At 40.8% G+C, this 27979-nt stretch overlaps 2 protein-coding genes and 4 long non-coding RNA genes across 10 annotated transcripts; all 6 read right to left on the bottom strand.

The window, feature by feature from the left end:
- Positions 1–376: 376 nt before the first annotated feature.
- On the bottom strand, positions 377–9585 carry LOC143512078 (cytochrome P450 2K1-like). Of its 5 annotated transcripts, none has more exons than XM_077001983.1 (9): positions 8749–9585; positions 7426–7588; positions 3515–3664; positions 2379–2539; positions 2101–2277; positions 1475–1613; positions 1116–1300; positions 778–880; positions 377–691 (listed from the first exon to the last, which is right to left on the bottom strand). In XM_077001983.1, the coding sequence occupies exons 1-9, from the start codon at positions 8953–8955 to the stop codon at positions 477–479; spliced, it is 1500 nt and encodes a 499-aa protein (XP_076858098.1). In that variant the 5' UTR covers positions 8956–9585; the 3' UTR covers positions 377–476. The 5 variants fall into 5 exon arrangements, with proteins under 5 accessions (XP_076858098.1, XP_076858096.1, XP_076858097.1 ...); XM_077001981.1 differs by having other exon boundaries at positions 778–919; XM_077001982.1 differs by having other exon boundaries at positions 1475–1616.
- A 475-nt stretch (positions 9586–10060) lies between these two features.
- On the bottom strand, positions 10061–11607 carry LOC143512082 (uncharacterized). Its single transcript, XR_013130363.1, has 3 exons — positions 11524–11607; positions 10775–11173; positions 10061–10295 (listed from the first exon to the last, which is right to left on the bottom strand). It is a non-coding gene; the product is annotated as an uncharacterized LOC143512082 (long non-coding RNA).
- A 2151-nt stretch (positions 11608–13758) lies between these two features.
- LOC143512079 (uncharacterized) lies at positions 13759–16070 on the bottom strand. Its single transcript, XM_077001985.1, has 4 exons — positions 15597–16070; positions 14708–14841; positions 14053–14359; positions 13759–13842 (listed from the first exon to the last, which is right to left on the bottom strand). Exons 1-4 carry the CDS (start codon positions 15706–15708, stop codon positions 13775–13777), a joined length of 621 nt encoding a protein of 206 aa, XP_076858100.1. The 5' UTR covers positions 15709–16070; the 3' UTR covers positions 13759–13774.
- Positions 16071–17047: 977 nt separating this feature from the next.
- LOC143512080 (uncharacterized) lies at positions 17048–24521 on the bottom strand. The gene is made up of 8 exons (XR_013130362.1): positions 24405–24521; positions 24143–24236; positions 23960–24039; positions 23726–23871; positions 23546–23622; positions 21533–21602; positions 20863–20989; positions 17048–17218 (listed from the first exon to the last, which is right to left on the bottom strand). It is a non-coding gene; the product is annotated as an uncharacterized LOC143512080 (long non-coding RNA).
- Positions 24522–24691: 170 nt separating this feature from the next.
- On the bottom strand, positions 24692–25320 carry LOC143511585 (uncharacterized). Its single transcript, XR_013130177.1, has 3 exons — positions 25244–25320; positions 24935–25066; positions 24692–24813 (listed from the first exon to the last, which is right to left on the bottom strand). It is a non-coding gene; the product is annotated as an uncharacterized LOC143511585 (long non-coding RNA).
- LOC143511584 (uncharacterized) lies at positions 25316–27893 on the bottom strand. The gene is made up of 5 exons (XR_013130176.1): positions 26837–27893; positions 25932–26086; positions 25764–25816; positions 25636–25675; positions 25316–25414 (listed from the first exon to the last, which is right to left on the bottom strand). It is a non-coding gene; the product is annotated as an uncharacterized LOC143511584 (long non-coding RNA).
- Positions 27894–27979: the final 86 nt, after the last annotated feature.

Below are 27979 nucleotides of genomic sequence, written 5' to 3' on the forward strand. Positions count from 1 at the left end.
CCAGGACAACAGGTGTGAGGGATCACTGCTGATTGCGTCTGCCGTCTCGCGAGCCCCCTCCTGTGGTAGTTGGAGGAGCCGCATCCGAGCCAGCCCTGACAGAAATGGCATAATTAATATGGCCTGATAGAAGACTGTATCTGTGGGGTAATATTACAGTTGTTCTGCCTAGAAAAAGTAATGTCAGGAAGCTGGTTGATTGCTTCCTTCTTATAAAGGTCTTTTCTCCACACAACAACAGCTCCACTTTAATCACTTGGATATATATATATATATATATATATATATATATATATATATATATATATATATATATATATATATATATGAGAGAGAGAGAGAGAGAGAGAATATGTGTAATGTGAATGTTGTAATGTGTGCACGAACGTTTAAATCCAGGTTGCACCACTGCCTGTAAATTTATAAATAGCATTTTGCCAACATTATTCTTTTTTTTCAGAAAAATTGTCAACCATCTATTCAGATTGAAAGTGTTGGCGTGATGCACCACGGCGTACTGCACACAGCTCATGGGGAGAAGGACACAAAGTGAAGCCCACAGATGGGGTGAGGTCCAGTTTGTCCTCAGACACTCCAGGTGGAGGGGTGAAACGGAAGTGCTGCAGGAGGGAGGTGAAGAAGAGGAAGAGCTTCATCCTAGCCAGACTTTCTCCCAGACATGCCCGACGCCCTTATAGGAGATGCAGAGAGAAATGACAGTAAAAGCTGAAGAACTCAAGAGCACCTGATTGATCACAGTAAATGATTTCAGTGTACCTCCAGAGAAGGGCATAAAAGCGTCTCTCTTAATAAACTGTCCCTGCTCATCGAGGAAATGTCCTGGGTTAAAGGTGTCGGGGTGTTCCCACTCAGTCTCATCCTTCAGGACAGATGACAAAAGAGGAAACACACAGGTTCCCTGCAAAGAACTACAGAGTTAGCTTAAACATCTGGGTAGTGACCATTTTTGGTGACATGACAACAGAGCAGAATTCTGTATGGCCATTTTATCTTGTCTTTGTCATACTTATAACTCAGTCAATATTAGATACATTTTGCATGTTTTTTTAATAGATTTATTTTAGATTCTTTTCAGTTAACCTAAACAGCCAGACCTTCTTGATGAAGAATCCCTGAAAGTGAACATCACGGGTTGTAGTGTGAGGGAGACTCATGGGTATTATGTCAGCTAGTCTCTGTGTCTCGTGGATCACAGCATCTGTGTACGGCAGGTTCCTCCGGTCCTTCACAACTGGGTGGCGTCCTCCAATCACATGGTCAATTTCCTGATGCACCCGATCTGGAGCAGAAAGGAATGTCTGTCTCATTGTTTTAACACGACAAAAATCACTTTCAATATTGTTATATAAACAAAAACAAGAAACAACCATGGCAAGCCATCAAGCACCCTGTCATCTTCAGCGGAGACATGACTTGACGTGGCACGTGTTCACAGGGCAGCTGGCACTCTTACCCTGTATGTGAGGGTACTTGGCCATAAGTAACATGCCCCAGCGGAGTGTTATGCTGGTTGTCTCAGTACCAGCAACAAACAGGTTGCCGACCGTTTGGACGAGATTCTGCTCATGGTACAACGTGTCCTTTTCTTCAGCCTTCTGATCAACAATCAGAAGGGAACAGTTAGTCAGCCAGCATAAGAGATGAAGAATTTGACAAGAAGTTCAAAGAAGTGTTCCATCAGAGAACAGCTGAGTAATAGCAGGGCCATACAGAGAGAGGTTCCATTACCAACACACCATAGGCTGAATTTTCTCCACATACCTACGTAGAGTGAAGAAGCAGAAGATTTTCCAATTTCTTGCTCTAAGGGCCTACTGTCATGATCACAGGAAGTACATTGCCTCACAAAGTTTGAAACTAACGGTCTTTGGTCTTTTAAGGTTTCTGCAGCATGAAGTGAAAATTGCTAGGTAAAGGTTTCTTTCAGCCCCTCTGCTGGGGATCCAAAGTTCACAAGCCCAGAACTGAGGAAACCCTTCTTATCAGATTCACCACGACCTAATCTGAGGAATTATGGCTGTGTATGCACTATTTAGAAGGTTAAACATGATACATGACTTCAGCAGAAAATGGACATACCGCGTTTAGTTTGCGCACTAGAAAACAGTCGATCAGGCTTCTGCAGTCCTGCGGGTTCAGGGTCTCCTGCAGACTGTGCACAATCTGCATGATATCCTTGAGAGTTTTTTCACGGTTCCTCATGATAATTTTCCAATTCTTTAGCCATACCCGAAGCCAAGGGAACATATTGTAAAGCTAAAATACACAAATTGATATTTAGTCATGTGCCTCCTCCATTCATCCATACATCATCTTGTCTTTGTGTCTCTTGTGTATTCAGAAATGCAGCAGCGTACCTGTATGGAAGCTGAACCAGTAAGTCTGATGTTCTCATTGGCTCGGCTGACCATGTTCTGGAACCGAGGATCATTGTATTCAAACCTGCTTCCATATACAATGGCTGAGATGATATTTGAGACTGCACAATTCACTGGGTGTGTGGTATCAAAGGGTTTTCCTGTAATCGGGATCAAAATCAATTAACGTCTCTTAAAAAAAGTTTTTTAAAGAAAATTAAGTATTAAGTTTCCTTTGTGAAATCAGATTTCTCATAAATATGCTGATCTACAACGGCGACTACGCAAACACAAAGTACACAAAGATGAGCACAGGACTACGTCACACAATATACTGTATAGTGAAAACACAACAAGTGCTGCATGTAACACATCAGGTTGATGAGACATGTGAACACATACACAATCAAACACACACATGAAGTACACATGTCCAAAGGGAGGGGTCCGGGGCTCTATCATGACACTGTCTTTTTGCTTACAGTATTTTATCTGGTCACATAATTGTTTGGTTTAGATTAAGGGCATACTCACACTAGGCACTTGCTTGGGCTCACACTGCATTTTAACAATCCTGCCCCAGGCACGCTAGCCTCATCAGTGGTGGACAGTAACAAAGTAACTTCTTTGTGTTTTTTACTTTTCTCAAATATTTTCATTTGTATACTTTAACTTCACTATATTTCAGTCAAATATTTTACTTTTTACTCCACTACATTATGCAAAATCTGTCGTTACTACAGCAAACGTTTCTTTGTGTATGTTAAAGTCTGACATTAGCACTATATACATGGTTAGTTAGTTAGCTAAGTAGGTTATTGCTAATAAACAACTGAAAACTGCCTTAGCAATGCACTTGGCATGTAGACAGACAGCAGATGGTTGCTGCATTTTCTCGTCTGCCCAAATTTCTAAATTTCCAAATAGCAAACACTGCACCTCTGCCTAACCTGTGCCCGAGCATGGTAGTGTGAGTATGCCCTAAGAAACATTGCGTAAAGAAACATTTATACAATAACAGGATATTGAAATACTCTGTCCACCACATTCAATTTTGTATAAAAATTTTGAACTACATGTTTGTAATAATTCTTTCTGGAGAGAGTAAAATAGAAAATGTTTAAAATGCCTTATACCGTCAAAGCTCTCAAACACATCCCTCAAATATGACGTTTCTGCTAGGATTGTTTCTTCACTGCCTCTCTTGCCCATCCCAAAGTCTCGGAGGGTGTTGAGGGCAAAGCGCCTCATCTCTTTCCAGTTCTCCCCATTGGAAAACAGAATTCCTTCATCAAAAACAGAAATCATGAAACGGTAATGGTGAACACAAGTGTTGTCGTGGAAATTTTCTGGAAATAGATGAGGACTCAGATGTGGTTAAATGATTAATTTATTACAAAAATATAAATATATATAAATAGGACAAAGACAGATACAAGACAGACACAGACATGAGAGTCTCATTCAAGCATGACAACTCTGAAGGCAGGGGGGCAGTCCCCTTGCTTATATACAATCTTAAACACAATTCAGCAGTTCTAACAGCAGGTTATCTTTAGCACAGCATGTTCCAAAACATACGCGTCCAGCAGGCTACTTTGTCTCACGTGTGTATCCCCTAATATGGACGTCCCTAGAGTTAGCGGAAGCAACTGATTTATCAGTTGAACACAGAGAAAGCTAAATGACCCAAGACTAGTTAACAGAGTACTCATACCCTCAGCACTCTCCCTGACCTGGGTCACGTATAGCACACATGCATAATATGAACTGAACATGGTTACACTGAATCACACTACTTCATTATTGTAGTCCTTCTGCTTAGTCAGAATGGACATGTTCTAAATCATAAATTTCAGAATGATCTCTTATAATAACTAAACATGATCTAATCAATGATGATTAGTCAATAATCAATAATTTGTCACAGTGTATATATTTTTTTCAGTTTAACAGTGACGACTACAAGTCAGATAATGTAACATGGTATATTTCTTCAGAAAGAAGGGTCTTTTATGGTTCATTTTACTAACATAATCAAAACCTAGTAATAGATCAAAGTTATTCTGAAGAGGCAACCGTATTCTTAAATGCCACACAAGGGCATCAGAATGAACACTGTGGCTGAGGGACACACACGGGTCTAAATACACTCAATGGCCACTTTATTAGGTACACCAGTCCAACTGCTCATTAATGCAAATGTCGAATTAGCCAGTCACATGGCAGCAACTCAATGCATTTAGGCATGTAGACATGGCCATGACGATTTGCTGCAGCTTAAACCGAGCATCAGAATGGGGAAGAAAGGTGATTTAAGTGACTTTGAACGTGGCATGGTTGTTGGTGCCAGATGGGCTAGTCTGAGCATTTCAGAAACTGCTGATCTATTGGGATTTCCACACACAACCATCTCTAGGGTTTACAGAGAATGGTCTGAAAATGAGAAAATATCCAGTGAGTGGCAGTTCTGTGGGTACAAATGCCTTGTTGATTCCAGAGGTCAGAGGAGAATGGCCAGACTTGTTTGAACTGATAGAACGGCAACAGTAACTCAAATAGCCAGTCATTATAACCGAGGCATGCAGAAGAGCATCTCTAAATGCACAACAAGTTGAACCTTGAGGTGGATGGGCTACAGCAGCAGAAGACCACACCGGGTGCAACTCCTGTCAGCTAAGAACAGGAAACTGAGGCTGCAATTCGCACCGGGTCACCAAAATTGGACAATAGATGATTGGAAAAAAAAACTTTGTCTGGTCTGAGGAGTCTCGATTTTTGCTGCGACATTTGGATGGTAGAGTCAGAATTTGGCATCAACAACATGAAAGTGTAGCCTGGCGGCCGTCACTTTGCTCACTCCGTCCGCTACTATTTGGCCGATAGATAACTTACTACGCCACCTGGGGCCCCACCCCCCAGGACCCTAATTTAACAATGGTTGTAACGAACAATAAATACACAGTTACTTTGAGCACTACCAGTAGCAAATATTTAATAACAGGACTGGATAAAATACATAACAATCATAAAACCAAGTCACAAAGCTACAGTCTTCACAAAAGGACAAGTGCCGTCCATGCAACAACCGGAGCACCAATTAAGGCTCCTCAGGTCTCATCAAACCCGCTGGCTGGCCGCTCTGCCGTCCGACAACACAGGACACCTGACTGGGAGGGGTGCAATAAAGGCAATAAAAGTTAAGGGCTGGCCGGTTAGCTCTACATACACAGCACACCAACAAAAATTTGAATTAGCACAAACAATCACACATCAAACCCGTGTACACCCGCAATCCAAAATCAATAAGAAAATATCTCTTAGCAGAGCATAACACAATATTACCTCCCAGCCGCCCACTAACACTGCCAATTACGGCAATAGCCTCGCTCACCTCACCAACTCAGAGGCCTATCGCTAGTCGCCGTGCAGCTTACGATCAGCCAGCAGAACCGATGGACTCACAGCAACACTCGCTGCCTAACTGTGATCAGTTATACAAAAAAAAAAAAAAAAAACCAATAATCATTCACAATAAAATAACTCCACTAGATCACTAAAGCATAACTTCTAACATCCCACACACACACATCAAACAAACCAAGAAAAAGAAAGAAAAGAAAAAAAACAAACAGAACTCCAATGTCAAACCCGTTAGGCAAAAACAGCAACGGCAATTAAGTTGGACTCCAGTTCACCCAGGCTCTCAACCTAATGAGTAAAAACAAAGATTAAAATATTACCCAATAATCCCCCATAGACAACTTTTCCCTAAATACCTCTCCCACCAAGCCAACACTACTACCAAAACCACCTTGCACATACCTGTACTGGTCCAAAGTTTGAGCACAACAGTAAACTCTTTGCAAGTCACCAGAGCATCAATGCAGGGCACACCAAAATGTTGCACCACATCATCTGACTTGGGTCTGTCTTTATACATACCCCTTGATAATTAGTTGTCATTTTAAAATGGGCTGCAGCTGAGATTAGCTCACTACCGTAATAGATGGAATAAAAGCACCCCCCTGCCCAATGGGACTTCAAAGAAGATGCCGTTTCTCAGCCCAAAATATTCGGCTGGTTACAAAAGCATGGATCCATCCGGCCTTGTATCAACGATTCAAGCCATCTTCTGATGGCTACTTCCAGCAGGATAATGCGCCATGTCATAAAGCACGAATCATCTCAGACTGGTTTTTTGGATATGACAATGAGTTCACTATACTCTAATGGCCCACACAGTTACCAGATCTCAATCTAATAAAGTACCTTTAGGATGTTGCAGAACAGGAGATTTGCATCATGGATGTGCATACGACAAATCTGCAGCAATTGCGTGATGCTGTCATGTCAATATTGACCAGACTCTCTGAGGAATGTTTCCAGTACCTTGTTGAATCTATGTCATGAAGAATTAAGGCAGTTCTGAAGGCAACATGGGGTCCAACCCGGTACTAGCCAGGTGTACCTAATAAAGTGGCTGTTGAGTGTACATACATACACTAGGTAATCTAACAGTGTTCAGGTGTGACTAATGCATATTTAACAATAGGTGGTGTGGTTACAAACAAGGACAAATAGTGACAAGTGAAAGACAATTGTGTGGGTGTGGCTACACAGGACCATATGACAACACCCACGTGGCTGGCCATACCATGTGGGATTATAATGAGGGATGCATGCCATGCCATTAATCTTACATTAGAAATTTACATATTTGTACAGAAATTTTATTGGGGAACTGGAGGGTCGTGGGCTATGGGTTTGATTCCCAGGCCCTAGGCCATGACTGAAGTGCCCTTGAGCAAGGCACCCAAACCCAACTGCTCCCCGGGCACTGGGCTAGGGATGTCCACCGTTTTGGGCATGTGTGTACCACAACCTAATGATCACATGTCTGTGTGTTTGTGTGTGTACCACAGCCCCCTAATGATCACATGTCTGTGTGTGTGTGTGTGTGTGTGTGTGTGTACCACAGCCCCCTAGTGATCTCTAGTGTATGGAGTGTCTAATGATCAAAGTTGTAATGATCAAAGTCTCTTACCAAATCCTTGGTTAATGTCATGGAATATAGGACTGATGTCTCTCTCTCCAAATTCTTCTGAATGATTCACCAGTGCTTGTTTGACAGTTTGATATCCTGCCAAGACAACTACTTTCTTTAGACCAAAATACACAGTGAATATGGATCCATATTGTTTTGACATCTGTAAACACAAATTGGGAGATACAACAAAACAAAAAGCAGATCGAAGACATAATTTTTATTTTTAATAAATTGTTTAAACACTGGAAATAACTGATGGAAACATTTACTTATTATTGACTGGGAAGTTTGTTAAAAAGGGTTAATGTTAAGGTTAGGTTAGTGTTGGGGTCAAGTCTATGGTTAGTGTTAGGGTTAGAGTTAGGACTAGAATCAAATATCAAATCATACATGTGATTACTCCCTTCCCTCACAAAACAAATATCCCAACAGTAATCCAGCAGGACCTGTACACCTACTGTCATGACCTGTACACCTACTGTCATGCTGCCTTCCAACCAGATTTGTCTGTGCTCCATTTGTCATTTTAGCTTGATCAGGTCACTGGACTCTCATAGCTGGAGAATGTGTCAGGAGATCAGATGATGGGGTCTCTCTGATCCACCTACCACAACTTACTAACCCAATCTTCCCCAATTCATTCTTCACTAGGACATGTTAGGTGTTGTATATTCACAGTCTGGAATGTACCTTCTGACCCAAAATTCCATCAGACTCTGCCAATCACACTGTTCTTTGATATTTTTGATATTTGATTCTGCATTCCAGTCCTAACCCTTCTGTAAATCTGGACCCATGTTTTTACCCACAATCCCTCTGTAATGTCTTGCTGCTGTTTGCACATTACTAAGTCTTGTGGATACAGGCTGATCTTTGTAAAATATTTTGCAAACACATGTAAACACTTAATTATGATAAACATTGTTAATCTGAGATTTTGTGGCATACGGTGCTTCCTGTAAAATGACACCTGTCATCGCTGGACAGCAATTTTGTATTTTGTGTTACATGAAACGTTCTGAGAACATGTTCAACATACTGTTCACTGCAACTGTGATTTGACAGTGTGTTTTTAAGATCTACTACATTAGAGTGCTAGATTAGAAGCTGAACTATCTTATCTAGCTCGTGTAAATATCTAAATGTCTAATTTAGTGTAATTTCAAGCTCTAGAGATGTATGCTCTCATCGCTTTTGATGCCATTTAAATCTTTGATCACAGCTTTTACTGCATCATAGATTGATTCACACTCCATGTTTGAATCATGGTTGGTAGAATAACATACAAAGCGAGCACAGCAGTCAAGAACGTAGACTTACTGAACGTAGACTGAGGTGAGGTCTGGAGAGGTCCAGCTGTAGCATGTTTCCTAGGAGGGGCAGTGGTTTGGGTCCAGGAGGGTCATTCCCCTCTTGCTCAGTGTTGGAGTCAGAGAAGAGATAAACAAGCAGCAGAATCATCAACACAGCACCAAGTAAAATCCCTGTGCTGGTGGGCTGCAGGAGGAGCTCCCCCAGCATGGCCATTGGCAGGTCAGTAAAGATGTGTGCACGTTGGACACACCAGCAGATCTGGAACCCCTCACAAAGGTTGCCAAACAGGTTGCAATGTCTTACACAGTTGATAAGAAGTGCCCAGAGACCTGGGTGGAGCTATACTGAAAAAATTAGACCCACAGGAGATGTGCTGTGGTACCAGGAGAGTTACTTTACAGAGCAAGAAATTAACCCCTTATATACCAAACAGTGGATTCAGTCTCACTCTTCATTATTAAATACATTTCACATTAGTTTCATGTTACTGAATCATTCAAGAAAACATTACTAAAATCACTAGAAAACTAAATCTACCCAAAGAAGAATACTCTACCCTTAAACATGTAAAGAAAATGAGTGACACTGTTATTAAGCCAGCTGATGAAGGTGGAGCCTGCATATGTACATATGTTTAAGACTCTAAACACATTCTAAAATTCTTCATTTAGACTTAACAAGTATAGCTGTAACTGTGTTTTTTTCCATCACAAACCTATCACCTAGGTATACCATGGTTTAAAAACATGTAAATCCTGTGGAATTCTGAATTCCAAAGTCCATATTTGTCCTAAACTCATTGTATGAATCTAGAAGTGGTAATTTAAGTGTGTTTGAGCATGTATTTGCTATTGGAAATGGTGAATCAAAGATTGAGTTTCTGGATGATTCAAGATTCAAGTTTCAAGAAGATTCAAGAAGATTTTATTGATGATACATTGTACAAGTACAAGATGAAATGCTTTCTTGCCTGGTTTGAAATGCTCTGGTTTTCCGGTGCTTTAACACTGGGCCCTGGGCAAGAAAGCATTTCATCTTGTACGTGTACAATGTATGATCAATAAAATCTTCTTGAATCTTCTTGAATCTTTAATCATCCAGGAACTCAATCTTTGGCAATGGATCCAATCCAGCTGGGGGAAGTGGAGTTAGTCCAGTTGCAAACATGAAACATCAGTTTCCTTTCTGAGTGGCATTGGGACCAGCAATGTAGGGTAAAGCTGCACTGTTACACTGCTGTATAGTATACCAATCATAGTATACCAATCAGTAAATAGTATGCCGACATAATACAAACATTCTCTAAAATGACAATCTGCTAAAACAATCACCAGTAACATTATAAATGTGCTGTACATTATTTATACTGTCCTTCACACAGTATTCATTGTAAGTTGTCTGTTAACAGCTACACTGTGGACCCGCAGCACTTGTTTTGAACATGGCAACCAAGACAAAAATCTAAGAATAGGATGTTACCTGTTGATTACACACGAGTTGCGGTCGATAATATACCATCAAAGATAGTCTGACACAATTGCAGCACTCTCAATCTACAACACCAAAAAAAAAACCACATGTACAAACACCAGTGTTACTACTGTGCTGAGAATACCACTTAAATATCCCATGCTTTGTGGTAGAGTGGGCTCATTGGAAAAACAGGAGAAAAGGTAACTAAAACAAAAAGGTCACTTACTCCTTACCTTTCTCTTAAAACTATAATTTTCTGATGATTTCCAACAAGAAGTTAAGTTAGTTGTGTTTTCAGTAGTGAAACGAGGATCCCTTCAGTTGCATTTACTCTACTGATTGAGAAACTAATACTAGTTCACTCAATTACATATTGTTCAGTGTTTGGTCAGGCAAAGGGTCTGGGGGTTCAAAATCAATCTGGGTTTGGTCTACACTATACCAATAATACTTGGGCAAGGCTCCTAACACTATACTCGCATGCCTCTGTAACATGACTGAAGATGGTAAGTTAAGATGAATGAGAGCATCTGCCCTAACAAAGGCTTCGTTTTCTTACCTCTCACAAAGCTTCCCCTATTCCTTCCTCAATTATTATGAACTCTGCCCTGCAAGGTAAAGTACAAGATCTTCCGATAGGAAATGTGGGCCTGGACGTCCATGCACCACTGAAACTGCAATCATCTGTCCTGCCATGTAGTACTCATCCTCCCTGACAGCTGTGAATGAAAAAATTCATGTCCTGCTGGTCCTATCAATTCCATCTTCAAAAACACCAGCATCGTCAGTAAATCTGACCAGCACATCACAGCTTTCTGAAAAGGTTGCACACTTGAAACCTCAGACTGCTCCATCCCAGACATTTGACCGTGAAATGTTGAACCAGCTGACTCTTCCATGATCAATTGGATACGACAGGTTTGTGATGAAATCGGGTAGTGTAATTTTTACTTCCTCTCTGTAATTACACAAGAGTGCCATGCATTGGTAAAAACTCGAGACAGTACACAATTTGCTATTTTACACAAAGCTACATAATCCTGTAGTATAAGCATGGACGTAATTTTGATTTTGAAAGTGGGGGGGACATGGATTCGTCGCTATTTAAATATTTGGTTTTAACCGTAAAAACTGGGGGGGACCAAAGCCGGCTTTTGAAAAAGTGGGGGGGACATGTCCCCCCTCCCCCCCCCCCCCCCCCCCCCAAATTACGTCCGTGAGTATAAGGCTGCTTTCACACATTGCAAGCAATCTTTGTAAATGTAAAGAGAAAAATTGTGTTGTCACAATCGGCAAATGTCAGCTTACATGGTCAAGTCTGGAATAGTCTTAAAATCTACAGGGACAGGCTCTTCATCCTCTTCCACACATGGTGCATAAAGGTCTGTGTATTTACTGTAGATAAAAGGCCATTACGGTGGCCGTGAAGTGCAAACCACAACGATATTAACTAAGCATAATTACAAATGACAAAAACACAACGACATTAACAAAAACACAACGACATTAACTAAGCAAAATTACAAATTACAAAAACACAACGACATTAACAAAAACACAACGACATCAACTAAGCACAATTACAAATTACAAAAACACAACGACATTAACTAAGCACAATTACAAATTACTAAAACACAACGACATTAACAAAAACACAACGACATTAACAAACCGGAAAAGGTAGGTCCCAGTGGGAAAACCGGCGAAATCGCTGATTGGACGACGCCACTTTTGGCTTTTCAGCCGGCTTTAGCGCGTTTGTTGAAAACATGAATATCACTGGTGATCCAGACGTAGCCACCGCTATCCGCGAATATTTTGAATCAGGACATACATACGAGGTGATACTAGACATGCTCAGGACTAACCACGATGTTTCTTTTAGTATGCGTACGCTGAAGACGCATTTAAAAGAAGCTGGACTGTACAGACGACGCAACTACTCCCCACTTCCAGAAGTGAGACGTGCCATTATGACAGAGCTAAGAGGACCAGGACGGTTGTTTGGCTATCGGACTATGTGGCAAGTTCTCAGACAAAAACACAAGCTACGTGTCAAACGTGATGAAGTTATGAGACTGTTGAGACAGCTGAATCCTCAAGGAATCGCCCTGAGGACTCGCAGGAGGTTTACAAGACGCACATATCACTCCATGGGGCCCAATTACATATGGCATGTAGATGGCTACGACAAACTGAAGCCATTCGGCTTCGCCCTCTCAGGATGTATAGATGGTTTTTCAAGAAGAATGATGTGGCTTGTTTGTGGAACAACCAACAACAATCCTTCTGTCATTGCTCTCAATTATATAAACTGTGTCAAGAATCTTGGAGTGATACCAATGAGACTACGAACAGACCTCGGGACTGAGAATGGGACTTTGGCAGCAATACAGTGCACCCTCCGTCATGCGCATACGGACTATTATGCTGGGTCATCAAGCCACAGTTATGGATCATCAACAGGGAATCAACGCATCGAGGCATGGTGGTCTTTTCTCAGAAGAGGAAGGTGAGTACATCTGTGTTTGATAATAGGTGATGAACAGATCAGTATTGATTTTATAACATTTTCTTTTTTGCCAACTGTCATGCCATATTGAGTTTGATCCCAAAATTACTTACGTACACCAACATTTTTAGACTACAGTAATCCCTCGCCACTCCGCGCTTCACCTTTTGTGGCTTTGCTGCTTTAAAAAAATATTAATGGTAAATATATTTCGCGGATTTTCGCTCCTTTTTCGCTGCAAATATTAACTCTAACAATAAAAGAATGTTAGAAACGATAACATATTACAGTAAATAGTGCATACAGTATTTACTCTCGATAACAAGAATCAGTATCACCCGCCTGAGACGCTACTCGCCTACATGGGATTGTAAACAACAATCGACTAGTTGCTGTGCAGTAAGTTTAAAGGAACAATACATGCACAGAACAGTGTAGGAATGGTTATTAAGGGAATGGGAAAGGTTTATGCAGCGTAAAAGTGTGAGCAAGTGTTTATAAAGCCTTAAAATGGTGTATAAATACTTAAATAAATCCTGTAGTCTACCGTTTCTATTTCGCAAGTATAAGGTGATAGCGGGTGGTTGTGGAACGTAACCCCAGCGATACACGAAGGATTACTGTATGTGGAATAGAAACTTTTTTGTTTAACAGAAAATAAACAAGCAATACAAGCACTTTATAGGACATGTTCCATTAACCACATACAGGACAAATAACCAAACTACATGTCTTTAATACATACTGTATGCAAATACAGTAAAGGCTAAAATACTTTTGGTACACATACACACATCATGCTATGATATATTCTTAAAATATAACTTACTCTGTTTCTGCCACTTGTTGTAAAGGACTGCTTTCATCCAGAGGTTCCCATGGCTGAAGTAAAGACACAATGCATTTCACATAAAACATTTACATAGTTCTATGGAGTTGAGGTAAAAGATAAAATGGTGCTTGTGATGGCTGAACAACCAAAAAAAAAAAAAAAAGGACAGACCAATTAAATTTTAAATTGAACTTACCAGTGTATCAGCAACATCAAACTCTGGTTTTTTTTTTAAAAACAATCTCTGGGTCAGAGTCAGACAAGTCTGACAAATTTCCAACTGCAAAACATAGAAAAAAAAAACGAACTTAATTTCTACTAAGTGATAATACTATATTTGTTAACCGATGTTACACCCGAATGCATAAACACAACATTTGTAAAAACTCATGACAATGCTAGTGATGCTTACTTGCACAACTTCAAAATTTATATTTGTTGAAGTTTAGGCAATGTGTGCCAAACTCCACACACAAACATCACAGCTTACCTTCTTCAAAGTCCCTTTTCAAGCAGATGAAAACAGTAATCCTTTGATATGGCTTGCCAACTTCAGCCTTATAAGCACCAAGTGTAAAAGGTCTTTGTGTCCCAGGGATATTAATGACCTCTGTCCCATCTGGATACAGAAGAAGGAAAGGCCCATCTTTTACATCTTTGTTGAAGTCCTTCATTTTTTTAACAGCCTGACTAAGCAGAGTTGTGGAAGAGATGTCTGGGTCAGTTGTAAGGGAAACAGTTTTTCCTCGTAGTGGCCTTAGACCACCCTTCTGAATGACCATCAAGCCAACATTTATCTGAAAGAAAAAAGATATGAAAGACTGAGCAATGTTTAAAAATAATTGTCAAACGTTCTTTTTGTTTTTAATTCTTGTGTTACATGCTGCAATAGCAACCAAATGGGCCAACTATTTACTAATATCAGTCAAAGCAGAATGATGGAAACCTTGGATACAAACAGTTCATAATAAGGGTTGGTAATTTATTCATCAATAGCTAATTTACTATTTTGACTGATCATGAATTGACAATTAACTATTACTGGTTATCAAGTATTCTGCATAGCTTTGTTACGCTGAACTTTCTTCATACTAGACCACTAGATAAAAGCTACGTGTTTTCAGTCGGAGCCATGATGAACCTACCCGAACTTTTATTTTTCCATTGTGCTTTAACCGCTTTCTCCCTAGAGAATACTTCTGCCGCTCCTCGTTTTTCTTCTGTTGATATTCTCGGAAGGTACTGAAGGCTGGAGTCGGGCAGGGTGGAATAGCCGACGCTAAAGTCAAGGGAAAAAATTACGCACATCAGAGATGCATAGTCCTATAGACGACATGCCATACTAATCAAAGCAACACAGATTTCAACAGACATTTATATTTGACCTATAAATACTGCTATATTACAGTAATCCCTCGTGAATCCAGGGGATTATGTTGCAGAACAACTCGCGATAACCGAAAAGCCGCAAAGTAGAAACGGTAGACTACGGGATTTTATTTTAAGTATTTATACACCATTTTAAGGCTTTATAAACACTTGCTCACACTTTTACGCTGCATAAACCTTTCCCATTCCCTTAATAACCATTCCTACACTGTTCTGTGCATGTATCGTTCCTTTAAACTTACTGCACAGCAACTAGTCGATTGTTGTTTACAATCCCATGTAGGCGAGTAGCGTCTCAGGCGGGTGATACTGATTCTTGTTATCGAGAGTAAACACTGTATGCACTGTAATATGTTGTCGTTTCTAACATTCTTTTATTGTTAATATTTGAAGCGAAAAAGGAGCGAAAATCCGCGAAATATATTTACCATTAATATATATATTTTTTTTAACTCGCGGAGCAACAAAAGGTGAAGCATGAAGTGGCGAGGGATTACTGTACGGAGACCTAGGTAGACTACACCTTTAATTCAGCATTTACCAGGCCCATTTAAATGACAACGGACACGGTGTGGACACCGCTATGGTTAGCACGTTACTACATTCATAAGACAAATAACCCATTCTTCATGTTTATGAACTTACTTGAAGGCTGTGGAGTACCTCCGACACCTACATCTTGAATCCTCTTGCCACAGCTGCTGCAAAAGTTCGGTGATAGCTCAACCAGCTCTTTCCCGCAGTTCGGGCAATACATGGCGATTTGACCGGCTTGAGCGCGAATGCCATAACTTCCGGCTGAAAAGCCAAAAGTGGCGTCGTCCAATCAGCGATTTCGCAGGTTTTCCCACTGGGACCTACCTTTTCCGGTTTGTTAATGTCGTTGTGTTTTTGTTAATGTCGTTGTGTTTTAGTAATTTGTAATTGTGCTTAGTTAATGTCGTTGTGTTTTTGTAATTTGTAATTGTGCTTAGTTAATGTCGTTGTGTTTTTGTTAATGTCGTTGTGTTTTTGTAATTTGTAATTTTGCTTAGTTAATGTCGTTGTGTTTTTGTTAATGTCGTTGTGTTTTTGTCATTTGTAATTATGCTTAGTTAATATCGTTGTGGTTTGCACTTCACGGCCACCGTACATTCCTATTTAGAATTTTACACTACTATTACATTACTATTTTACACTACTATTTAATATTTTACATTACTATTTAAGTGATTTAGAAAATGAGTCATCATCATTTGTCTTTTTTTCCTTACCTGTAGCAAGTAGACTTGACCAGATTGTCCTCTGAATCAGATATTACTATCTGAAAATTAAGTTGACAAAAGGAACCTAAATATCCAACACAGCACAAAACTGAAAGCAAAGAAATTTAACTAAAGCTGCTTCAATACCTGTTCATGATTTACTGTAGAGGAATGACCAACTGCACCTCTGAAATATGTTAAAAGTACTAGTTTAGTGCAACAGGGTAATCTGGATTGTTATATTTAATATATGTTATATTTGGGGTTTAAAAACCTGAGGTTAGAAACAAACAATTCACAAAAATATTAGGTAGTATGTACCGTTCTTCTCTTATGACACATATACTGACCAGTCGTGTTGGGTTATTTTAAATTAAACATAAAGAAGGACGAGACCGGGTTTTCCGTGGCTTCACTTTACTCGCATGTAGTTCAACAACCAAACCAACCTCCTGCTGGGTGCATCCCTATCCGACAATATAGGAATGCCCCATGAGACATCCCCCTCTTGTGTCTTGGCCTGTGATTGCACATAGCCACACAGCCAGTTCATTAAAGCCACCTCACTCCTCCACTCAGATTCAGTAGTTCAGATTCAGTGTTAAGGATTAAGTATATTTTTTTCCTAATTTGCTTAATTGTTAACTCACCACAGTGTCAGCCTCACTGCTGAATTCAGATCTGCTCCAAGTTGTGATCACAATTTCAGAATCAGAGTCTGATTCTGAGTTAACATTGACTGCAGATACACGAAAATAAAAAATTTAAATCACAATTATGTATGTGACAGTAATGTCAATGTGAATGACTTTTCAGTCCCAGGCACATAGACCACCTTAGAGCAATCTGGATACAAAAGGTATATGGTCCATCTTCCATGTCCTTGTAAGACACCCTCATTTTCTGGACAGCTTGTTTCAGCAAATCACATGCTTCTATCTCTGGGTCAGTAAGTAATGGGAGTGTTTTTCCTCTCACAGGTTTTAAGTCACATCCATGTGGCACCATCAATCCAATGTTTATCTAGCAAAGTAAACAAAGAATATGATTATTGTACATTTTATATGTAACCGCTATTTAAATAGCAATACAAACGTTCATACTGTAACTACAGTCATATGAAAAAGCTTGGGCACCCCTATTAATCTTAACCCAAATTTGGGTTTTTGCAACAGCTATTTCAGTTTGATATAACTAATAACTGATGGACACAGTAATATTTCAGGATTGAAATGATGTTTATTGTACTAACAGAAAAAGTGCAATATGCATTAAAACAAAATTTGACAGGTGCAAAAGTATGGGCACCTCAACAGAAAAGTGACATTAATATTTAGTAGATCCTCCTTTTGCAAAAATATCAGCATCTAGTCGCTTCCTGTAGGTGTTAATGAGTTCTTGGATGCTGGATGAAGGTATTTTTGACCATTCCTCTTTACAAAACAATTCCAGTTCAGTTAAGTTTAATGGTCGCAGAGCATGGATAGCCCACTTCAAATCATCCCACAGATGTTCAATGATATTCAGGTCTGGGCGCATCCATCCCTGGCGCAACTTCGTCACTGATTCTTGAACATTATTCTCAATAATCTGCTGACACTGAGTGGAATCCATGCGACCCTTAACTTTAACAAGATTCCCGGTGCCGCCATTGGCCACACAGCCCCAAAGCATGATGGAACCTCCACCACATTTTACAGTGGGTAGTAGGGGTGGGAATCGTTTACTATCTCACGATTCGATTCTGATTTTGGGGGCCACGATTCGATTCAAAATCGATTTTCGATTCAAAACGATTTTCGATTCAAAAAATGATTTGATTTATAAAAATTTCCTCTTCAGTCTATAAAATCTGCATGATCTACTACAGTCTGCTTTGCAAGAAAGAATAACAAATACAGAAAATAAAGTGTCTAACTTTTAATTAACAAAAATAATGTGCTTTGCTAAAATAAAATGCTTTTTGTTGTGTTACCAAAATTCTTTAGCTTCATTTTGCGAGGTGTCAGAGCTGGATCGGATGCAGTTTCCCCAGCTGTGGCTAGGGGCACCAGAGTCAGTCCCAGACTAAACCGTACACAGCAAGGTCCCTGCTTTCTCTGTGGTTGCTTCTCATTTAATCATGTCTCGCCACCTCTCTCTGTTATGCTTTCTCTTTACAACATGGTGGCTTGGTGGTTAGCACGTTTGCCTCTCAGCACTGGGGTCTTGGGTTCAAGTCCCTATCTGAGTGGATCATGTTCTCCCCGTGTTTGCATGGGTTTCCTCCGGGATCTCCGGTTTCCTCCCACAGTCCAAAAACATGGAGGTTAGGTAAATTGGCAGTCCCTGACAAAATTCTCCCTGAGTATGTTCAATAAAAAGTAGTGTCTGTGTGTGTGTCTGCTTGTATGTCCAGTGGTGGATGGTGCTCTGCCACTAGGGTCTGTCCTCTTTCTCCCCTTCCTGCACCCCATTCAGTTCCCCAGGGGGCTGTGGCTTCCGGTAGAGAGTACGCTGTGCGCAATTGGCTGCCGCTTCTCACCGGTGTGTGTGTGATTGGTTGTCTGTGACTTGTACCTGTGTTAAATTGTAAAGCACCTTGGGAATTTGGAAAGGCGCTAAATAAATCGAACATTCATTCATTCATTCATTTACTTATTCGAGTATCTATCTCCTGCGTTGCTTCCTGACTCATCTCAAGTTTTCCCAATCCTGTATTTCTTCCTATCCGTTTTGCCTTTATTTTTGGGAAGGGTTTTATATTGCTGCGGCGTTTTTTGCCAGTTACTTCTGCTGGCATCCTTGGTTTTGTTTTCGCGTTGCATTTATCCGCGCTGTTTTTTAGTTACTGTTGTTATTTTGCTTCTTTTTCCCGTCTCTGCGGTTGAGTGTTATTTTCCACGCGTTGTATTTTCTATTTACTCCGTACCCTCAGTTTTTGTTTCTATTCTTTTGCGCGTTGAGTCTTCTGCATTGTTTTGTTTGTTTGTTCTGGGTCGCTGTGCGTGTTTCCCTCTCGCTAATACATTTGACAAGTGTCAAACGTCTTGCTCTTGCGAGCCGGCACTTGGGTCCACCCTTCTCTATATTATTTCACTTGGGTCCACCCTTCTCTATATTTATTTCACGCTATATTTATTCTTTGGAGGTTTTGGCAACAACCACTTTTGAATGACCAGGCATGAAAATGGGTCAGGGGTTAAAAAGGTGAGAAGACCGGGGGGCGGGGCATGTGACGTCATGGGGATACGGCGACGGGGCGTTGACGTGGGGGGGGGGCGTTGACGTGACGTCATGGGGATACGGCGACGGGGAGGTGGCTGCTGGTGTACGGGGGTACAGCGACAGGTGATGCCAAATATTACGGAGCCCGTAAGGTGACATCATGTAAAAAATATAATAACGCGTGGCCACGACTTACTAACGCATGCGAACGACTTATTAACGCATGCGAACGAGATAATTAACGCATGCGAACAAGATAATTAAGTATTACTTTATATAAAGCCAGGTTTACCTTCCTTGGGCAGTCAGTTCGCGAACATCCCTGGGATCTGCTTGCTTTGCTGTGAAAAAATAAACTTTGTTGCCGCGTGTGAAAGGCGACATTAGTAGCTCGTTCCCACGCGTTAATAAGTCGTGGCCACACGTTATTTTTTTTTTTTACATGATATCACCTTACGGGCTCCGTAAAATATAGTAAAATCCATAATTATTATTTTTTTGACTGTCTTGTCAATGGATTCAATGTATGGAGCCAGATCGTAAACGCGAGATTCGCCATTCCAGATGGCTCAGTCAAAACTGAGCTGACGTTCAGTAAGCTACGTCTTACTGGACCAATACATACATCAGCGGCGAAAATGAGTGTAAAAATATACCAGGGTTCATGTGTTTTTATTTTCTAACATGGGCTAAAGCACAGGGTAGACTCAACGACAAGAGTTTACAACTTCATCTTCAACCTTTTCAGCCCTGGTGCAAATGTTATCACACGTCCCTGGATTCACCAGTTACAACTACAGACACACTAGAAAAAAAATCTTGTTTCTTATTTTATGTCACCGTTAACTACACGGGGTTGACGCGAACTTAATAGGCCTATCTATCTACCTATTTATCACAAGAGCTTGTGGCTAGATCTGACAGTGTTCAACGCTGTAGCGAATGGCAGTAACTGTTTTACCGCAAAATATGAAAACGATTGAAACCATTAATAACCCAATTAAATCCACTGGGAAATGTACGATCTGGTAAATGTAGTGGTAAATGTACGCTCTTCTGCCTTGTCCCCAGTGTAGCACTAGGTCCTGCTTCTCGTCCCACTTAGCAGTAAATGAATAACATGAATGAAGAACATTCGTATGATTGAAACGCTATTTGGCCTCTATGAAGGTTCTGGGCGGAAACTGCTGGCCACTGTGTCATTGAAATTGCCGATTTCGGAAGTGCTCTGTTTGCTTATTAAGTCAATATGATAATTAAAATATATACATATAATCTCCCGACACCCCCCCCCCCCCCAACAAAAAATTGGACAGATGCAGTTTGATTAGCTCTGAGTTTGTTTGCTCATTCTAAGTATCCCAGATGCATTCCTGACCCAAATTTCAACCTGAACCTGAATTTTGACCCGAACCTGAATTTTGATTTGAACCTGAATTTTGATTTGAATTTTTGCATACCTGAATGAATTTTACAGACTGTTTTTTCAAGTAATAATGATTTCAGGTTCAGGTTCTGGTGACACTAAAATAGCCCCATAGAGCTGCAGCTTCGACTTCCGTCTGCTGCCGATCTTGAAACCGCCACCTGTAAACGAGAAAAGACATAACTGCAATGGCAGAAATTCCAGTGGCACAAAGGACCACTGGTCACAACCGAATGAAAGACAGGGAAAAGCTAATTTTAAACAGATTAAAGATATTAATTGGAGATATTAATTCGTTGAATATATTGGAGATATATTTTTGAAGATATTAATTTGTTGACGAGCAAATTTTTTCCCGAGCAAATACAAAATCGTCTTTTAGATTTTAGATCTTTTGTTTGGAGCCTCTTTCACCTTGGTGATCTACGTTCATGCCAAAACATTTTTTAATCCATGACTACGATATGCAGAAACACACTTAGCAATGTAAAGAGGGGAAAGGCAACGCTAGCAAAATAATTACCTATTGCAGAGTATTAGACTAAAATTACCCATAATACGTTGTTGTTTTATTTAAGGCTAATTTACTCAAACGTTTTTATTGTTATATTTATATTTTCTTACATCTTAGATCACGAGACACGGAGATCTCGTCACACCCCTAGTTTCTACTGCATGTTTGTGGATAATATCAGACTGCTCACCACTGTCCACGCTGCCACCCAAATGAGACACCACAGCATGGAGTCTGTAGATGTCCATGGGAACACTTTCCTGCAAACAACAAGCACATCCGTTTTTTCATATGATTAAGTAAGAATGCATCTTAGATCGTCGATATGGGTCTCTCTCATATCTCTCTATCTTTTCTATCTTGTCTTTCTCAGTCTCTCCCAGCATCTTTCAATCTTCTTTTTCATCATCATTTTTTTGGGGCAGTCATGGCCTGGTGGTTAGGGAATTGGTCTTGTGACTGGAGGGTCGTGGGTTCGATTCCCAGACAGGCCATGACTGAGGTGCCCTTGAGTAAGGCACCTAACCCCAACTGCTCCCCGGGCGCCGGGCTAGGGCTGCCCACCGCTCTGGGCACGTGTGATCCACAGCCCCCTAGTAATCACTAGTGTGTGTGTGTGTGTTCTGACTGCACAGATGGGTTAAAAGTGGAGGACAAATTTCGATTGGGGTGTAAAAATCACAATTGACAAAATATGGGGGAAAAAAATCTCTATCTTTCCTCACCAGTGGGCTGACGTGCTGTACTTTCTCTGTCTGTCCTTCTCTGCTCTCATTTACTACTAATGGGTTGAGAGAACTAAATCAAATCAAATCAAATATATTTGTATAGCGCTTTTCACAACATATGTTGTCACAAAGCACTTTACAGGATTTACAAGGTTAACAATACTATGGGTCCAAATCCCAAATGAGCAAGCCAAAGGCGACAGTGGCAAGGAAAAACTCCCTAGATGGTGGGGAATAGGAAGAAGCCTTGGGAGGACCAAGACTCAAAAGGGAACCCATCCTCCATTGGGGTTTGTGTAACACAAATTACACAAATACAAATTATACAGACTAATAAACAAGTTACAAATAAATCACACAATCAGGCTAAGTATAAGGTAACTAGAATGAAAGTTCTGGGTGTTGATATTGTCAAAGTAAATGTCTTATGATGAACGCCAGGTTTTCATTCCGTGTCGGAGCAATGATACTGCAATTGTAGGCACCAACTGCAGTGTTACTCCCCAAGTGAACCTCGGAGAAGAAAGATATATGATGTGGTAAATATGTAACAGATTATTCAAAGGCCAAACTAAACAGATAAGTCTTTAGTTGAGTTTTAAACATTGAGACTGTGTCTGAGTCCCGAATAAAGGCAGGAAGATTATTCCACAGTTGTGGAGCTTTAGAAGAAAAGGCTCTTCCACCTGCTGTGATCTTTTTGATCCTAGGAACAGTTAATAAGCCTGCGTCCTGTGAACGAAGTGAACGTGCTGGATTGTAATGATCAATAAGTTCACTAAGATACTCTGGAGCCAAGCCATGCAGTGTTTTATATGTTAATAAGAGTATTTTATAGTCAATACGGAATCTAACTGGCAGCCAATGTAATGATGATAGTACGGGACTAATGTGATCAAATTTTTTAGTTTTCGCTAAAACTCGCGCTGCTGCGTTCTGAACAAGCTGGAGTTTGTTTATCGATTTACCAGAACATCCAGCTAGAAGACTATTGCAATAATCTAGGCGAGAGGATAGGAATGCATGGATTAGCTTTTCCGCATCACTAGTATTTAATATATTTTCTAATTTTAGCAATGTTGCGTAAGTGAAAGAACACTACCCTAGTTATATTATTAATGTGTGTATCAAACGAGAGATCTGGGTCTATTGTGACACCTAAGTTCTTTACCTCTGCGCTGGGGGTTATAGTAAAGGAATGTAGATTCAATGCTACATTAAGGATCTTGTCTCTCGCTGCCCTAGACCCAACTATTATTAGCTCTGTTTTATCTGGATTTAGTGCTAGAAAGTTACACGCCATCCAATGTTTTATCTCTTCTACACACTCGATTTTACTGTTTACACCTAAATCATCGGGTTTAGCCTACAAAACCTTTTTTTTAACTACATCATTATGGCAGGTATGTATAAAAGTAGACAGGCTGTAAATCCAAAGTTTAATTGATCACTGTAGGAAAATGGCTGATGTTTACCTTGCTCTGGCAGAGAGCTTTTCTACAGATTATCCACCTGTTTTTCATGTGGTTTCTCCTGGGTATATGCTGGTCCACTGTGGACAAATCACAAAGCCATTCAGTTAGCATTTCGTTGCTAATTGTGAAAGGGTGGACAGAGATAAGAGGGCGTATGCTCAGGCCGTTGTGCAAGCTGACCTTAATGGTTGCCCAAGTGAAGCGACTCCAGGGAGGGCAGAGAGGTCCAGCTCTGATGGGATGTCCATTGGGTTTTTTGGTTTCTGGCCCAGCATGTCATGTCATCTGGCCCAGCGTTTCCATGTTTAATGTGGAGGATCAGAACTCTGTTCCAAAAGGAAAAATGATGTAGGTGTGTGAGTTGACTGCTTTAAACCTCATTGTTTCTGGTAATTGACATAATGCGAGACTCACCGTGGGAGTGTTAAGAACTCCACCGCTTCAGATGCCTTATTGCCTTGACCACATTCACATTTGAACTCCAAATCCGTTGACTGAAAAAAAGTTTTCATTGAGTGAGACATGGTTAGGATGGCTCCCTAACTTAACAAACTGGCAAAAAACTGTTATCCAGTAGGGGTGTGTGAGGTGACAGACCTTGAAGTAACTGTGTAGGCTGTCAGTCCAGGTAGAGCTCAGGTTAACAGAGAGGTGATTGAAGTCCTCCACTCTGGAGCTCTGCAGTCCACAGCTTTCAAACAACAGCAATCAATAGAGAGGTTCCAACATTCACACAGAAATAACCCACATTATCCCATACAAAGTGTGCATACTTTGTGACAATGCACACTCTGAGGAAACACATGTTAAGACCAGTTGATTTACAAGAATGAGATGTGGAGATATAGCACAGAATTACCTGCTGCAGGTGCACACAGATTTGAGGTGAAACTCAAAATTTGCCACAGGGCAGATGTAAGAGAAGGAGGAAACCCTGCGTGTCTCTCCCTCCTCCTTCAGCTGAAGCAAACACAACATCAGGAACTCATGGGCATCCTATGGAAGACAGTACATCAGAATGGCATTACTCCTGGACTTCAGCAGCAGAGTGTGAAAACAAAAAAGGTTGTGTGCTGTTCCTGCAGACTACTGCAGGTGGTTCTGATGTGTTCTGAATGGCTCAGAGGGCTGTTAGCTGAACCTGTTCGTAGTCCTCTCCAAACGCAGGGCATCTGGCTGAAATACAGGCATTCAGGCCTCCCAGGAGCTTCTTCTTCTTTGAAGAGTTACAACTAGTGAGCCTGCCTTGCTGCAGATCTGCAAAACATCTACGCGTGGTAACAGGGAGACCAATGTGGTTTATATCTCTCAGCATCACAACACCTCCCTAAGCACTCATATTTGAACAGTTCACTTAGACACGTGAATCCTCTGTTCCTGATCGGGTACCTGAGCATCTGGCAGCTGGATGGATCCGTCCAGCTGGAGCACTGAGCTTCGATGGGGCTCCAGAAGCAGGAGAGACTCAGTAGACACTGCAGAGTGGTGTTCATGTAGCATGTATTGCCAATGTTGGGAAACCTAACAGGACATTAATGTTTGGAACAGATTTAATAAATAGTCAGTGAAACGTCCAGGCCACTAGGTGCTGCGTGCCTTTATTTTGGTTCAGAGATAAAGACTGTGTACATTACATCTGTGTACACTGCAAAATCACGTAATGGTTGTGTGGTAAAACACAACGTGTTCTGTCTATACCCGAGCTTTCGGATCTTTGTGCATCTGACAGCTGAAACAGTAGGGGCGTCTCCTTGGCCCTCACCCTGGCCACTGTCAGTCACCCTTTCACTCCTGATGATGTGCGGTAACAGTTGCTGCAAATTCTGACTCTTCACACCAATGTCTCCCTCAATCACAACAGCCGGCAATCTGAAAGAGAGAGTAGAAGTGACAGATGAATATGGAGTTTGTGTAGTCCACAAAATGTTCACTTACACACAAATGTTTACTTACTTACTCAGACAGTTATGAAGAAAGATTTTTTGTTTTTAATATTTTTCAGTTTTTCTTGATTTATGCCACAATGTCAATCTATAACAATTAGTCCATACTTTACTGTGCCACGAAGATGACTTTGATAATGTACCCACCTATCCATGGGCACGGAGCACACATCTTTATCAGCAGCCCCTATGGAGAGAACAAAACCTTGGAGAAAGTGTCTTTGACTAAAACATACAATGCAAAGGCACAAAATCACAAGACTCTGAGCTCTGACCAGGAACAATCCCTGCCGTGTTCTTGGGTTCAGTAGGGAGTTTGTTGTTGGATCTGGGGCAAATAATTCCAGGTGAAAATCAGACAGAATAAATATTAACCAAATGTGCATCTGACTACACATGTGCATGTCACTACACAATTCATAAGGCTGGGATGGTTTTCATACCTGGTCCCTCAGTGGAAGAGGAGCAAGAGATGGAGGAGGACCTGACATTCAAGGACTGAGTGTCAGTTACTTGGTAGGATGACTCTATATGTCTCCACCATCTTCTCTGCTTTTTCTTCTTTTTAGCTTCACTCTTCACACCCTCTGTTCTTTTTCTGTAGGAAAGCATTGGTTTGCATTGGTTTGTCAAATCATGGGTATGGGAAACCTCAGTGCACCCTAAAAAGCATCCCATCTTAAATAAAAAAAAAAACTTTTCAAAAAATCTATAAATGTAAAATTCACGGATATTTTCAATCTGAGAAAAATATCGGAGAATCAGAGAAAAACCGGTATAAAATGCCGGTTTTAGACCACAATTTCAAAGACTGCTCCAAAAGTATAAAAATGCTGGATATAGCTACCTTCATACACGAGTAAATGCAACCCATTTGTCAGACCTTTGCTCCTTCCGAACAGAATTAATGTAAACGTCGTCCTGTCGGGTTGTCAGGTCCTTTAAATGTTATGTTCGCAATATAGTGACCTGGGCCCGTATTTATCAAACTTCTTAGAGTGGAATTTTGGACTTAAGTGCTGAAAAATTCTTAGATTTGCTCCTACTCACAGAGTTAAGTGTAAGTGCCAGTTATCAAAACTCTCAAGTATAAGAATCACTCTTACTCTCCCGAAAAGTTATGAGTCCTCTGGAGCAGTCTTAAGTCGTTAAGAGTTGCCACTAGGGGGCTGAGATGGCACTGAGAGACGCGTGCGAACCTTCATTTTAGGTACACATTTCAATTTTATAGGTATATAAATATGCACAATAATTAGGCACTAAGATAAGCATGGGTTTAATTTTTTTTGTGCAAGAGTAATATTCATGCTGCGATTTTCATACTTTAATTTTAAGCTTTGACTTCTACCTTGTCAGTTATTGTATGTCATTTTGGAGTGAGTCCTCTGCCAGACGTCCATCAGACGCTCACTTTTCCTCCGGCCATTCATGACTGGTGGTGTTTGGAAGCGCTGTCAGAGAGGGGAGATTGGAGTTTTGTTCTGTTTCCTCTGGTTCCCCTGCACCTGCGCTCCTTGGCTGGGGGGGGTGCACTGTCCGGGGTCTCCCTCTCCCAAAATGGGGAGGGGTGGAGGTGGGCATGACAATCTCCAATGGCCTCCAAAGTCTTCAGATCACATTTGGGATGTGATCAACCCGATACTAACACGGTGTACCTAATAAAGTGGCCGGTGAGTGTACACAAACATTATCCAGAGGCACTGTGACTTTGATGTTAAAACTGTGACTTTTGATTTCTCACCTTTGCATCAATACTATAATTCCTGTTTCCTTTGTAACCACAGCCTTCGGCAGGTGTCTACTTATAAAACTACCCCTCTCCCTCACAAGAAAAACACAAAACTAATTAGGTTCTTGCTGGTTTCACCAGAGCACAGTGAAGGTGTTTAACGGGGAAAGAGAACTAAACGTGAGTGTAATGATAGAAAATTGGAAATGTCAACATGCTGTACTGTTGTACTCTTTCTGAAGGTCGGGCGCTGGTCAGGCATGTTGCAGATCCCAACGTGACATGGACCATGTCGAGACAGGTCTATGGGAACAAGCCACTGCCGTTAGGATGCCGACACCGTCTTTCATCAAACAGCAGCAATCAAATGGTCACCTACAGTTTCATGAGGTGGAGTCATTTCAGGTAAATGGTGATTAATGACACTTACAGCCTTTCAAACCCAGTGACACTTCTCATCTCTATTCATTGCTGTTCTTATTCACACACAGAACATGAGATGAGAAATGAATAGATTTCATTCAACTAAACACTTTGTATGTCTTTATTCTGTCTTGCGTAGTTTTTTTTCTTTTCTTTGGAACGGATAATTAAGTGTGCAGCAATTAATTGGAAACTGGGTAATTAACATGGAAATTACTTTATAGTGCTTGTGCTCTGGCTTATTACAGTCATCCCTACAGAGGCTGTCTTTTAACAGTGGCCTCAGATTACATTGCAAGAGCTGAAAATCCATGGATAGATATGCTCTCTGTTCATTAC

Source organism: Brachyhypopomus gauderio, chromosome 4 (genome assembly GCF_052324685.1).
Source record: "Brachyhypopomus gauderio isolate BG-103 chromosome 4, BGAUD_0.2, whole genome shotgun sequence".
NCBI lineage: Eukaryota > Metazoa > Chordata > Actinopteri > Gymnotiformes > Hypopomidae > Brachyhypopomus > Brachyhypopomus gauderio.

Bases quoted from the DNA above. Each gene is read 5' to 3' on its own strand.
- LOC143512078 (XM_077001980.1), bottom strand. From the start codon at position 8,955: ATGGCCATGCTGGGGGAGCTCCTCCTGCAGCCCACCAGCACAGGGATT. The intron at 7,589-8,748 runs GTAAGTCTACGT...TTGTGTTTACAG, and splicing joins CTCACCTCAGTCTACGTTCA to ATGTCAAAACAATATGGATC. The intron at 692-777 runs GTACACTGAAAT...ATCTCCTATAAG, and splicing joins TTTTATGCCCTTCTCTGGAG to GGCGTCGGGCATGTCTGGGA.
- LOC143512079 (XM_077001985.1), bottom strand. From the start codon at position 15,708: ATGTATTGCCCGAACTGCGGGAAAGAGCTGGTTGAGCTATCACCGAAC. The intron at 14,842-15,596 runs GTAAGTTCATAA...CCTTGACTTTAG, and splicing joins AGGTACTCCACAGCCTTCAA to CGTCGGCTATTCCACCCTGC. The intron at 13,843-14,052 runs GTAAGCTGTGAT...TATGTTTTGCAG, and splicing joins GAAAAGGGACTTTGAAGAAG to TTGGAAATTTGTCAGACTTG.